This window comes from Neopelma chrysocephalum, unplaced genomic scaffold (genome assembly GCF_003984885.1).
Source record: "Neopelma chrysocephalum unplaced genomic scaffold, ASM398488v2 Primary Assembly neopelma1_23, whole genome shotgun sequence".
In the NCBI taxonomy this organism is placed as follows: Eukaryota; Metazoa; Chordata; class Aves; order Passeriformes; family Pipridae; genus Neopelma; species Neopelma chrysocephalum.
In genome coordinates, this window is record NW_020897691.1 from 4,084,519 (window position 1) to 4,099,174 (window position 14,656).

A 14,656-nucleotide genomic window follows, 5' to 3' on the forward strand; every position below is an offset into this window, starting at 1 on the left:
TGAAGAACCTTGAGGTTAACCCTCTGTAGGGTAAAATAACACAGTTTACTTATATTGATGGAAAAAATCACTTTATGATACTTCTTCATTTTACATGAAAGGCATATTAATATGGTATAACATTTTTAGACAAGTATGGATGGATAATTAATCCCTGCAGCTCTCTGATACTGGTTCTTTTGACTTTACTTTAGCAATTAGAAACTTGATATAGGATTGAAAAAATTGCTTTGCAAAAGTCTTTTTCTCTTGCTGCTGATAACATTATCTCTCATATGCTTTGATCAACAGAACATTTAGCTAAAGGAGGAGTTTAGAAGTCCCTTCCATACTATCAAAAATAGGAATAATATCACAATATAAAACTTAGCAAGTAGAGAACATGAACAACTCATGTTGGAAGTGTCAGATATAAACTGTCTCTCTGCCAATTTTTAGCATAATCCTGCCTGTAGCACTGAGATTTTGCTTTTGTGCCACATTTGGAAGCTCAGTATTTTATTCTTCCAGTTGCATTAAACTGTGACAATGAGAGACATGCAGAGTTATTTTTTACTAGGATTCAGTCTGTTCAGCAGTCATTTAGCTGGAAATGGCACTGCTTTAAGGCAGAGTTTCCTGACTTAGTTTGTACAGGCACTGTCATCACAGAGAGAAACGGCCCTGCATCATGTCAGTATCAGCCGTTGCAGTAGCAACTTATGGCTGTGTGCAAGCCCTAGTAAGTCCTCTGCTGGCCTTTGAACACAAGGTGAAGGAGGAAGAGGTATTTGATCATTGCCTGTCTCCTTTGGGATTGTTTTGAAATTGCTCTCACTCCATGCACCTTACCTGCAGGTGCCTACTTTAGCACTGAAATCACACACAGATTTTTAATGCTTGCCATCCTTAGATTTCCAAACAAAGGCCAGTGAAAGCACCATTGAATACTTAACATCTGCTTTTTTGCATGAGGAAAAAGAGAGATACAGGAAAGTTAAGGCCCACATCTTCAAAAGCATTAGTGCCTAAGTCTCATGGAAATCAATCTAAGCTTGGAGTCTAACAAGCTATGGACATTTGTGCTCAGGTGACCTAAATGGAAACTCTCCCACTCATTCTGAGATCAATCTTTCTTCATGAAACCAGACCTGTCCCTGCAGCACATAGCGATTGTTGTTCATGGAAACACAATGTATTGAAATGCACAACATACTTTTTTGAACTTTTAGCATCTGAAAACTCCTTTGATGTTCAGAAATGTTTCCAGTTCTTAGAGGGAACCACTAGATAATTGACAATGACAGAGTCTCATAAGGTTTTGAAAAGCAGACTTTATTTAATAGGCACATCATTGCTTTAATAGCACTGGGCTGCACAGCTCGCTTCACCATTTGTAAATGGTTTTTTTTATTACATTGCATTTCCTCAGTGTCGGTAGGATTCAAGTAAAAAAGTTACTGCTTTTACTTCTCTATGATTTCTCAAGATGGAAAAAGAACAATAAACAACTAGCACACAGGAGCAGAATGCAGACAGAACTGCCTGTGACGCAGTAGAAGACAAACTGAATTTTTTTGCACTGAACAGTTAAAACTGCAAGACAACCACACTACATTTGCTCAGATGGGAGTTTGCAATATGCAGGATAGAGATGAATGTTGCCCACTAATACATATAATAATGCATTCTTATATTGAGAAACAAATACTGTCCAACACAGACAAGAATGAGGGTTTCAAAACAGAACAGCTCACATGAAATTAGCTTCCTTCTTATTTCTGATTAGAAAAGTTGTACTCCCTCAACTGTAAAAGTTAAAGGCCTAAAAGAAAAGTACTGCTTACAGAACTCTAAATCTGCAATTTAATCAGCTTTTCCCCCCTATATTACAATCCTTTGTGACAAAAGCATAGCATTCTGGATTATTTTTGTAATTAAGTAGTTTACTTGGTTGTTATATTTCTTCCCTGAAAAACTGCATTTTAATATTTTATTAAATTCCACCGGTAGAAGCATACAAAATCAGAAATCATGAGAGGAAAATAGTATTGCTCTACAAAAGAAAAAAGCATGACTTCTAACATACTTGTAGGAACATTGTAAAAGAAGCGCATATGGCATTGAAACATTTTGAAAATGGATAAATATTTTGTGTTTCAATGTTCTTATGTTTTACATTCTATTTTCTGAATGGATATTTTCAAAGTTATTATCTTGAGATTTTTTTAAATATATTTCAATATATATTTTATAGCATTGTATAGGACAGACAACCTAAAACCAACAAGGCAGATATCTAGCGTGCTGCACACTTCAGTATACACCAGTTAGTTACTAGCACTTTACACTGACGGTACCCTACTGTGTTTGTAAAACTTGTTTTCAAATCAGCTTGTCAAAGCTTTTGAGAAGCAATCTGGGCAATAAGGTGGGTATTTTTAGTGTCTACCATGAATGAGGCCAATTACAGAATCAGAGGTCGCTCTCTCCGTACAATGCTGATGAAAAAGAGGTGTAATCCAGAGCCCCAGGAACAGAGCCTGGGCCGGTGTACGGAGGCATTCTCTTGATGCAGTACTGAGCCTGCTCAGGAGGCAGTTCTCGGCGCAACTCATCTGCCAGGATATAAGGCTGGGAGGGGGAAAAGCATTGACAAATTCAGTATGTATTCTTCAAAGACACAATGTATTTTTTTTCTGTAGCTATGACTAATAAATTTGGACATCTTGCCTATTTTTCTGAGACCAGATATTTTCCCTGGTAAATTCCATCCCTAATTATGAGTTGAAGGAGACAAGTCTACCAACAAACTGATTAGGTCAAAATGCAGTCTTGGGGTACGTGACTGTGCACGTTAGCTACCAAGCACTGTGCAGCCACAGGTAGCCTGCTATTGATACAGCTCATCCCTATATAGTCAGGATCTCAAAAGTGCACTACTGCCCCTTCTGCAGTGACAGGACAGACACAGGTGGTTCCTGTTAGTTTCAAGGTTCTAATATATGTATAGTGAAAGATGCATTATTGTTCTTAATGGTTTGCATTTGTGATATGAGGGATACCCTCTGTTAACAGACTTGACATTGCTTAAAATAGCAATGTCATGAAAACCATTTTTTCCTGAGACCATCTTCCACATGAATTGCTACTGAGTACATGTCTGGAATTCAAAATGTGGTCCACATTAACTGAGATCACAAAATCAATACAAACAGGCAGAATGAGAAAATCAATAGAGCGAGCTTGGGCAAATAGACCTGTGCTGCTGTGATCTCTCCTTTCTGCACAGCACAGGATTGGTTTCCTGGCAGCACTGTTTATGGCCCTGACTCCTCCAGAAGCTCTTGTGTTGCCATTATACACCCTCTCATCTTCATACACCGCTGACCAGTGGATCTGGCAGTGGGCAGGAAAGTATGCCAAATTCAGGAGCTTCCCCCACAAATCCTGTAACTAGGGCCTCCTCCTTCTGGCTCCTCCTGGGATAGGGGTACACCACATTGCATCGCCCTGTTGAATGAGCTGTTTGGTCACAACGGGGCTCAAAATTAGGTAAAGTCTTGTGCAACTGACCCAGGCTATGTTCCAGACGCCCAAACTTCACATTGAAACATCCAGACAACAGCATGAAAGGCAGAATGAGTTCCCCTCTAATCAAGGATGTTGTGTGGAAATAACCTGATGTACAATATATCCATTACACAGACCAACTGTCCAAGTCTTGTCTAAGATGTTTGATTTTGTGTTTGCTCTCTGGGATATGAGAATACATGGACCAAGCCTTGTATTCTGCACCCATTTCAGGTAAGAATGTTGGTTCCAAGCAAGACAAAAAGGCAAGTGCTTTCTCTGAAGTTTTACAAACTGCAAACAAAGCTTCACTATTACTAAAAGGCTTGTATAAGAAGGGCTAAAGAGGAAAGCTGTTGAATCCTTACAGCCAGCAGCATGGTGACTGACCTTATCTGAAGCCAGGATTCTGAAGGAAGCTATCACTTGCTCAGCTGTGTCTGTGTCTGCCGTTTCTCTGGTCATGAAGTCAATGAAGGACTGGAAAGTGACGGTTCCTTGGCCATTGGGGTCAACCAGAGACATGATTCGGGCAAACTCAGCTTCACCCTTTCACAGAATCCAAAACAAAAAATGGTCACCGTAATATCAATCTCCAGCAGCCCAAACTTCTCATGAACCAGTCGGAACCACTGGTTACTGACCCTTTAAAGCATTTTCCTGACTTAGGAACATCAACATCAGAGTTGATGAAATCCAGGATCTTAAATGCCCACCCCTCTTTTGTAAAAAGGACTGTGTTTTTGAAAAATGTATCCTTTGTCGTAACTACCGAGTATGTACCTTTCAATTAACTGTCTCCAGTTTCTCTCCCTCCTACCCTCCCTCAATGCCTGTTTAGGTTAACTTAACACTTCATTTTCCACCTCATCCTAAAATCATTGTAAATTTAGGTACCACACAGGAAGGTGAAACAATAGCCCAAGAAGCAGTGTACTTGCAGACCCACTGAACTAAGAGGGGGAACAATTCTGAAAATTTCGTGCCAAATACATGTCAATTTAACTAAGGATAATCGTTTTGTTTGGGTGAATTTCGGAGGAAATTTTTAGAGTAAGTAACCGAAGCAAAGAAAATGCAACTCCCAAAGCAAGTTTATGAGAATTAAACAGTATCAAACTCAATCTTCATCATGCAGGTAGAAAAGGATAAGTTTAAAAAAAAATAATTTAGTAACTGCTAATTTCAACTTTTAAAGTTTCCTTAATTCAAAGAGCAATGCATTGGACCACAGAATATGGTTTTCAAGTGTCTAGTTTTAACTTCCCTTTTAACCATTTGAAGTTAGAGAAAAAACAAAGAAACAAAAAAATAGTATCTCTTGTGTAATTATATTAGTATTCTATCTATTTAAACAAGCTTTAGTGTTTATGTGGTTAACATTATAGCTATAAGCAGAATCAGTTGACATTGTTTCTTAAAACTCCTACCAAATCATAACCCATTGAAATTAAGCAAGCTCTGAAATCATCATGGTCCATCAATCCATTCTTCCTCTATTGACCAAAACAATGTAAGGAATATAGAAGGGAAGGTTTGAAGAATCCCAGGCAATTTCCAGAGAGATGATGAGTTTAGACCATTGGCATATTGGATCCAGTGCATGAACAGTATTCATTGATGTTGCCCGATCAGGTCACCAGAATCATCATCAGTTTTAAAGGAGGAAGAAGTAACTAACATATTACACACAGGAAACAGACATTTTCACCACAAAAAGTAACATCAGGAAAGGTCAGGGAGAGACAAGGGAGAAGAGGAGATGAATGGGACAAGAATACAGAGAACACAACCATGGAAGACAAAGAGAAGTGCAAGGAGAAAAGTTTGTTACTAAACTAGTCAAACTCAGGAGATGCTCAAGCTGCCTCCCTGATATGAAATGTCTTTGAAAGGTTCTGCATGGAATCTGTAGTGGCTATAAGTATAGTAAAAACCAGTCATGTACTTCACTCCAAGGCCAGGGTAGGTGCACTATGAGAGCTGTTTGCTGACATATGGGAAATAAGTACAGGGATTTTCTTTCTGACTGCTGGCTGTCAAGACCTGGACTATAGCAGAGATATGCATACTGGCTTAAAGGATGAGATTTACAAGACTTAGAAGGAGGTCAGTTGAAGACCTTGTATAAAATGAGGTTGCTTATTTTCCAGGCAATAACATATCTTTGACATTCTGGACTGAAAGCTGAGTAAATATTAAATGGCATGATTGTAAGAAGGTAACTGTTTCCTCTGTGCTGTGATATAATGCAGTGGTTTGGAGAGAATCGTGTCATCTTCAATCTGGATAAATCATAAGAGAACTTGTATTGAGTCCTAGGAAAGAAAAACTGGGAAAAGTCTGAGTGCAAGAAGCATAGGAGTTCCCCTGGGTATCTAGTAGGGTCCAAATAAAACATCTCAAGCCAAGTAAAAGAAACAAACTGCATATAAACCGCATAGAAAAATACAGCTCCAAGTGATGCTGACAGTCCATCTAATCCAGTTGTCTTCCCAGATATAGGATCTTTTCAAAGCATTATGATCAATAGACTGGAGTTTAAACACACAATCTCTTTGGCTATTATATTGGTCTGTTTGAAAACAGAATTAAATCAGTTTCCTCTACCTGCAGGTCATTTCCAACCTGTCCTAGACTGATGAGGCAGGCTTTAAATTCATCAGACTGCAGATTGTGAGACTCGTCCTAGCATCCCATCACAGGTCATGCATTTGGGAAGGTGAAAGGAAAGAAAGAAAAGTCACAGATCAGGTTAGTTGGTTAGTAGAGAACATTCTACTTTTGTATTAATAATCACATTTTTACAGAATTTCATGGAAATGTATGTCAGCATATTGCAATGAATTACCTGAAAAGTGTACAGGTTTTGCAGTTGCATGTTTTAGTGTTTTTCTTAGCAAAAGAGGATCCTCACTTCAACTAAAGAGTTAAAACTCTGCTTCCTCCACAGGGTTTGGTTTGGGTTTTATAAACATTTTTGCTGACAAGGCACTTTTAATTCTATTGAACTGCCATTTGCTTCCTTCATTTTCTATCGTCATGCAGTATATGTGAGATGCAAAAAAATATCACTGAACCTGGGCAAAACATATTTCCCCACTCAATTACTATTCCTTCACTCTTGATCTGATAATATTACTTAACATAATACACATATCTCAAAAGAGAGAAGTACAAAATAAATTTTTAATTGGCAACTTATTTTCAGTTATCTGTCTTCTTTAATAATCTATACATTCAGGTTTTGCTTTGAAAACTGATTTTAAAAAAGCCACATTGAATTCCAGGTTAAGTGGCTTCTAGTAATACCACATCAAACTGAACCAATTTTTTTTTTTTTTTTGAACCAATACTTTTTTCTATTTTGCAGGTTAAAAAACTGCCACTAAATTCTTAAAAACAGACTGGCTTGTCTTTTTGTTCCTGTTCATACACAATGTGTACTATCAGAGCGGTACTTTAGACTGAGTAGCATAAATACAATTAAAAAGATGTTCTAAGATGAAAAATTATTACCCCCATTGATTTTACAGTCATTTTGGAAAAGATACAAGTTTTTCTGTCTGCTACATATTTACCTGCTAGATGAATAATTTATTTTTTAAAAATTTCTATGTAGCTATGCGTAAGTAAAATTATAGGAGTTTTAACAAATGCACTGAGCTTATTTAATATACTAATAGGATGAAGTGGTACTTTATTAAGTTAATAACACTATGCATTTTTTGAAATATCATGCTGTTATTGACTCCCTCTGTGTCAACATCCACCAGATCCATAAAGGGAAGAGGAAAAATAACAGTGAGAAGTCAATGAAGAGAAAAAAAGCAAAGTTACAAATCTGGAGCAGCATTTTGTTAAAAGCCATAATCACAGTAAACTTTTTATCCTTTAATATTTCCATTTTATAGGATAATTCCTGCTATAAAGCATTCAAAATGGCTTATTTTATCACTCTGAAAATGTTAATCTAGACTGGCTTAAAACTTTCAAAAACCATCCTGGAGACAGGCTATGGCAGGTCACAGCAGGGGTGAAGTTATTTCTAATTTACCTTATTTCTAAAGCTGAAGATACTATTTTGTGACTGCAAATAAAATGATCTAAAAATGGGAGCTAAGAGCAAAACACTATCATCCATCTCTAGCAGCTGTTGGTAGAGGACTATGAGCTACTTGACTCCTCCGGGGAGTCGGTGGTCAGTGTGTGCATGAGCTCCCTATCTAGACACACAGGGCAGTGGGAGTCATGCAAGAAGCAGTGAAGGGCAGATGGGAGTGAGAGGACAGCACATCTACCAAGAAACCATTTTCTTTAGGAGAGAAGTGCAATGGTTGTGCTGGAACTGAGAGCTGTCATCTGGTTAAGTGGGACTCCCTAGTGAGTGTCCAAGTAGTTGTGCCAAGTGCTATAGCAGATTCTCACATTCTTGTAGTGAAATTTTCTTTTCTAATCTCCATCGTATACAGCCTAAAAGGGCATATTTGCCTTAGCAGTATATCAGAGTTTCAAGGGATTCAATAGCATTTTGTAATTAAGGCATAGAACACGTCCATGCAAAGGCTTTCTCATTTGGAAATAACTCATGCTATTTATTTTTATTGTTTGTAGACCAACATTAGGCACTGAAATTCATTTTTAAAGCATATAAATAACTTTGACTTGTTCATCTTTTCCTGCCAATACAAAGTAAAACACTGAAAACTCACTTCATGTTTCATTATTAATCCCCAGAAATCTTTTCCCTCATCCTTGTGATTTATATTTGGCCTTATAAAACAAGTGAGCTTCTGAGTCAAACTAATCCATTCTCAAATATGTTCTTCATTTTCCTGAATGCTAATTGACCTGCATAAGCCTGAATATATGGTTCCTTTAGTAGGGAGCTGTTGTTTTTCTGTTAGTAAAATATAGGGTGGTATGATGCTATTGTTCATCATGCAGACCTCCTACTTGAAACCTGAAGTTTGCACAAAAATCAATAGTAGAATATGTTAGCAGCCATTAGGATATTGCAGGCAGAGCAGCCGCAGATATTTTCTCACATACTTCACAATCTTATTTAGAATTTACTAAATATACTGAATATGAAAAAGGAATCCCTCCATAAAAAGACTTCAAAACCAGTGACTGACAATGTGTCTGTGTGGTGTCCCAATTTGGCTGCATACCATTATTCAGCTATGCACCATTTTGAACACTTCTAAGCTGCTTCTGTGATTCAGACATTGTGTCCCACTTTCTCTTTTTTAGTCTGTGCAGTCACATTAAGGAAGGAAATAGCAGCACTGCTAAAGATTTATATTTATACCTACAACTAGACTGTGCCCTCAGGCACAGCCTCCAGCAAGGAGTAATGGGAAAGCAGCAGCATCCTCAGGAATAACCTCTGGGGTACCAGTGTGCGTACCTGGCTGTTGGAAACACAAGAGGGCTGCCCCCTTGACCCAAGGGAAAGAGCATATTTACCACTTGCCTTTAGCTTTCTGTGCCACCGCATCTCTGATGGTGGATGCACTGACAGAAACAGAACTCTTCCTGCCCTTGTAATTCTTAGATGCATGGTGCCCACTTACTCACGCCATTTTGAGAATCTGGGACATGCAGCCCCCCCTCAAAAAAAAGTTGTAAAATGCTGAAGAGCTTTCTTTCAAATATTTGAGATGTAGAAGACATTTAAAACTATTCACCCAATTATTTAGCTCTCTTTCAAAGGATTAAAAACTGCAGAATTAAGCCACATAATGGATTATGAACTGTAAGATTTTTATTTTTTTAATATATTCTTCCTGGGGAGGAAGACAGAGGTTCCTTCCACAGATTTATAAGCAAAGGATGCTGTTTCTAGAGCAATCTATAAAACGTTAGATTTATGTATACCCAAAAAATGTTCTTTAAAATGGGAAAGGGAGTACTCTGCCTATTAGTACTTTGCTGACATCCTCAACACAGACTGAGAGTCAGACATTGAGAAATGTTTTAAATTGGAGAAATGCCAGAGCTATAGAAAAGTCAGAGCTATAGCATGCATAAATGATTCTGTTGTGCTTAGATATTTAAAGAGCCTCCTTGTCACAGACAGTATTAATTTTCGGGATCCTCTCTGACTATTCATCCTTGTGAACGGCAGTCCAATTCTTTCAGAGTATTTTTTAAACTGCATCAGGCATTCAGCTATGCTGCTAAGTGCAACAAAATTTTTAAATATACTGTTAATTCCATCTGACATGGAAAAGACAGTATTTTTCATGTTAGTGCTTACTTTCAGATAATCCAGTTTAATCTTCATTTCTATTTAAGGAAATCAAGACCATAAAAGAATCCATTACTGCCTTCTCTGTCTAAATTCCAAGTTTAAAGTCTTCATTATTTTGTATAAGCTGACATAACTCTGAAGCACCCGGAGTTTCCTTTATTCACCAACACTAAAGATTCATGTGTGCAAGGACATAGGAAAGATAGAAAAATGAAAATTGAGCCTGCCTCTCTCAAACATGTTTGTTCAATATCTCCTTCTAGCCTGTGTAGATTGAGTTGCATCTGTCCATTAAGTAACACTATAATTTAATCCATATAAGCTTTTCTTTTTTCAGCATTTCTACTATCTGTCCCTTGCAGAAAGCCTGGCTTGATGGCTAAGTGGTTTTAGACCTTACCTTCTTCCTTTCTTTAACTTGCATTATGCTACAGAGAACATAATTGTTTCACTGTCAGAAGTCCTCCTAGACTAGTTTCCAATGTCTGATGCTGACAGAAGGGGTCCACTAAAGAGGGCATTTGCAAAAGGGTCTTTCCCTTTACGTAATCCTTCCAGACCTCTCTTGTAAGGCTGTTGGATTATATCTGAAATGAGGGAAGGCAAGGTCTACAGCTAAACTTGCAGTCCAGGCCCAGGTTATTGAGGCCATAGAAACAAATGAGAATGAATCATGAATGATAGATGAATTATCTGTCTCCTTATGCCTCTGACCCAGCCACTCAGGCTTCCTGAAACAGAAGCCAGGGCAGAAGGAGCACAGGCTGAAGCCATGAGTCATTATAGCCTGAGGAAAGGAGACAGTCAGGGATAGGTAAGAATCTAGGAGATGGGAAGCAATTTTTGTGTTACACATTATTGTTGTAGCCCATCTCCAGTGTGCTGCCAGCTGTGTGACATGACCACCCTCTTCCAGGTTATGCAGACTTTCCTAAGGCCTTGTTCTATTGTATCCTTTGCTATCTCAGTCTTATTGTATCTGCAAAGCCTAAAAATCCATAACAATAGGGCCGCTTGGTGTATGATTTAGCTTTTCCCTTCAAGACATTGTGAGGCACCAAGAGATGGCCACAGTATCTTCTCAGCCACTAAACCAGCCTTGCTGCAAGGGTGCCAGAGAACTCGTCTGTGAACTACAAAGGTACAGGGATCCTACAAATAGCCATCCAGTGTAAGATATACCAGGATTCAGTCACCTTGCTTCCTTGTTTTTAGGGAGCTGTCAAGTGTTTGTGCAAAGTCCCTGTTTTCCTTTAATGAGGTCTCTCAAATACTGGCGTGTAATTTATCCAGGTCTGGTACTCTGTCTGCTTTTAATAGCTCTAATTGCTCAGTTATCTGCTCCAGTGCATTGGGAAAGCCATTTAGTATGCTACATCCTTCCACCCCAGAAAACTTATCTCTGTTTCTGTGATGTTATCTTCTGCTTCCTTAGAAAATACAAAAAAAAAAAAAAAAAGAATTATGCTGCACTAGGATCACATTAAGATTTTTCCATAAAATCCATTCCTGGTTCCTGTGTAGCTAAACTTCCTTATGCTTGCGTGTTTCTTCAGAAAGCAGAGGTTTGGCAATTCTGTTCTTCTTTCTAAACAGTTAAGGGTATTCTAAACAATATTTAGCAAACTAAGACTGTCAGTACCCAATGGATATCAAATGCAAGTGCAGGTATGGGTAACCAGTTTGAGTAGAGCTGGACAAACAGGATGTAAGGGAAAAGAAAGTGGCATTTTGCTACAGCCTGAAATGATTTGAAGAAGCTGACTCACATGATAACAGAATATAAGTCAAAAGTTATGCATAGACTGCTAAGTACAGCAATCTGTACTGGTAAAAAGACAACAGCTCGATGCTGCATTATGGTAACCTTTTTCAGTACGTGAACTGTGAACTTGGTTTTGAAGGTGGGTTCAAGCGAGCACAGAGCCCTCAAAGCTAACTCATGTACAGATTGTTCTCCAGTTGGGAATGTCAGATCCCTATCTGCATGTATTTTGCTATTGTCTCTATTAGTAGTTATCTTTTTAACCCTCTGACCATGAATACTGCATAACTTATAGAGGTAAGTTTCTTCACAGTAGTGTTTTCCTTCTTACTTTTTCATTCATCAATATTTAGATAACTGAAAAAAATAACAGCCTGTTATTTCCCATATGCAGCCAGAAAAATAAAGGATAATCCTGGACAGCTATCAGTGCCCCAATTATATTTCCTACAAATATATTTCTAGGGAGGTAACTTGTGATTCAAAAAAAAACCAACCTGTAATCCAGATTACAGCTTAATTTAATGAGCTGTAAGCAAACAGCAAGTACATAGAACATGCTGTACTATCTTAAAATAAAAGACATGTTATTAGCCAAAACACACAGATTTATTCAGCTCTAGTTGTTATTTGAACAAATACTAAACCATATTAGCAGAACTATAATTCTGCATTATATTTAAAGAGTAAAAATTAATCTTTAATTTATCTGTACAATGCTATTAGGTCGTGTGGGTCCCTGAGCAACCCGACCTAGCGAGTGTCATCCCTGCCCATGGTGGGGAGTGGAAATAGATGATCCTTAAGGTCCCTTCCAACCCAAGCCATTCTATGACTTTATAAGGCTATAAATTCTTTCTTAACTGATCTTTTTTTTCTCCTTTAGAAAGAGCCCATTGCTACTGCATTTGCAGTTTTTTAAAAAGGCTTACATTTGGAATGGAAAGAAACGCACTTTAAGGAAGAATAAAGATTGCTAGCTGAGAAAAAGCAGGAGTACTGTACCCTGTCAAAATGATTGAATGATGCTCTGAAGTCATTCATTTGTTCCTGGGTGATACCCTTGGCATCTCTTGTGAGGATCTGAGTCTCAACCTCGTTGATAGTTCGAGCAATGGTGGTAAGTAGAAGCTCCCATCCAACACGGATGTGCTATGAGAGAGAAAATACTTATTTATTACAGAATCAAATATATTCTTCTAAGAGTATAAAAAGTACAATAAGAAAAAAATCAGCTCCAAGTATTTATGTGATACATTTTCCATACCACTAACTCTGTATTATGACCAAGGATCATTAAAAATAAAAATGGCCTTCAGAAAAATACAGAACTCGTTTCTAAAATGGATACTTCTTCACTAAATGTGAAAATAAATGAAAATAAAACAAGTCTTATGATATTATCATAAAACCTGCCAAATTTCATCCTTTGTGGCAGTACCTTCATATCAGGGAAGGTAGTTACACAGCAGAAGAGGGCAGAATAAACTAACAAGTACAAAAGGGAGTAAATGTCTACCTCCATAGTATAGTTGGTGTGCTTGTTGTCAAACACCAGGGCTTCTTGTATAAGCTGATGATCTCCTTCCAGTTTGTCAATGTTGTGTTTATAATTAATGATATTGTGCTCATATTGCTTCAGCTGATTCATCTGGTCCTCCAAAGGCCCTGTCATTTCAATAGAACTGCGGGCAATTTCCTGTCAGAAGAAACAGACACCCCCCAGTCCCACAAAATTTGAGCTTTATATTTGCTAATTTGACCAACTTTAACATAAATACATAGTATTTTCATAGTATTTTCATACTAAGAAGCAATAGTAATAAAACATTCATATAGTAGAGACAAGAAATTTTGCTGTAGAAAACACATTTCAAAAGAAATGTGGCACATTTATATCTGGAATCAATATTGAGACCCCAGTGATCTTAGTATCTTTTCTACAAAAAGCAGAACCTAAACAGTAATTGTTTAGTGATTGATTTTTCAAAGCTGAATCTCCTGCTCACCATCAAGGTACCACTTGTACAAGCTTCCACAGTTTTAAAAATCATCTTAACAGGTGCTAAATAGTTCAGGATCAAACACCTGGTAAACTATCATGGACTTTGCTGTTGCCCTGTATATAAAGTAGAGATAAAAAATTATAAACCGCTTTGTTCATCAGCTACTGCATGAGAGTCTGACACACACCTCCATCTTGGTCTGGATCCATGGCCCGATGACATTGGCCTGAGCAGCAAACTGGCGACGCAGGCGCTCGTTGGCATGTTGGCGGGCTAATTCCTCCTGCAAGGATTGATCCCTCTGGGGCACCAGCTGCTTCACCTGTTACAGTGGGAAAGTACTAAATGTGAGTAGGCACAATCGAACAGTTTAAAAATAAATGGAACAAATAAGTCTGCAGTGACTAATTTTTGTTATTGGTCTGAAGGTCGATATCAGAAGAACAAGCCAGAATCATGATCCCTCTTTTATTAACAAATTCTTCGCTAACATAAGAAATTGATAACATAGTCTTGGGCAGCCTGACAAGACAGACTGAAATGGAGAGGGAAGAAATTCTCACCTCTGGCTGGATTCAAGTTCAAGACAATTATTTCACTTGAACTGCTGTTAGAGCAGTTACTTTGTTTTCTTTTGAAATGTGGCTGATTTTACAGTCTCTAAGTAATTGTTCTAAGAACAGCTGGTGCAAATCATTTTATTTGAGCACAGCCATTATGATAGTATGAGACATGTTCTGTCCATCATGTGTATCTGAAGGTCTCTAATTCATTGCAAATGCTTTTGTTTGGCTTACCCTTCTGAATTGCCCAGGGAGATTCTGGCCTTAGTCCTTACTGCTTGGTTTTTATAACCCATTGAGGGTGTGTTCTTGTCCAGGTAAGTTTATGTAATTCCACACTCTACACAATAATGTACCTTCAGCATATTATCTGTCTTGGTTCCTAATTAAATAAAGTTTGTGGGAATGCTCTAGGAGCCTCTCTTTAATCCCTCTCCAGGAATTTTCAATTGCCAATGCCAATTTCAATCTAATTGGATGGAACATTAATGGTCCCAAAAATGCTAATTTT

General features: G+C 37.9%; 1 protein-coding gene across 1 annotated transcript in view; it reads right to left on the reverse strand.

The window, feature by feature from the left end:
- Positions 1 to 2,223: 2,223 nt before the first annotated feature.
- Positions 2,224 to 14,656, reverse strand: part of ACTN2 (actinin alpha 2) — a 69,074-nt gene continuing 56,641 nt past the window's right edge. Inside the window, exons 16-21 of the mRNA XM_027684733.1 lie at positions 13,770 to 13,904; positions 13,096 to 13,275; positions 12,582 to 12,728; positions 4,983 to 5,048; positions 3,943 to 4,101; positions 2,224 to 2,613 (exon numbers count right to left, since the gene is read on the reverse strand). Of these exons, the coding sequence (XP_027540534.1) occupies positions 2,455 to 2,613; positions 3,943 to 4,101; positions 4,983 to 5,048; positions 12,582 to 12,728; positions 13,096 to 13,275; positions 13,770 to 13,904 (846 nt within the window). The 3' untranslated portion in view covers positions 2,224 to 2,454. The remainder of the gene's footprint in view (positions 2,614 to 3,942; positions 4,102 to 4,982; positions 5,049 to 12,581; positions 12,729 to 13,095; positions 13,276 to 13,769; positions 13,905 to 14,656) is intronic.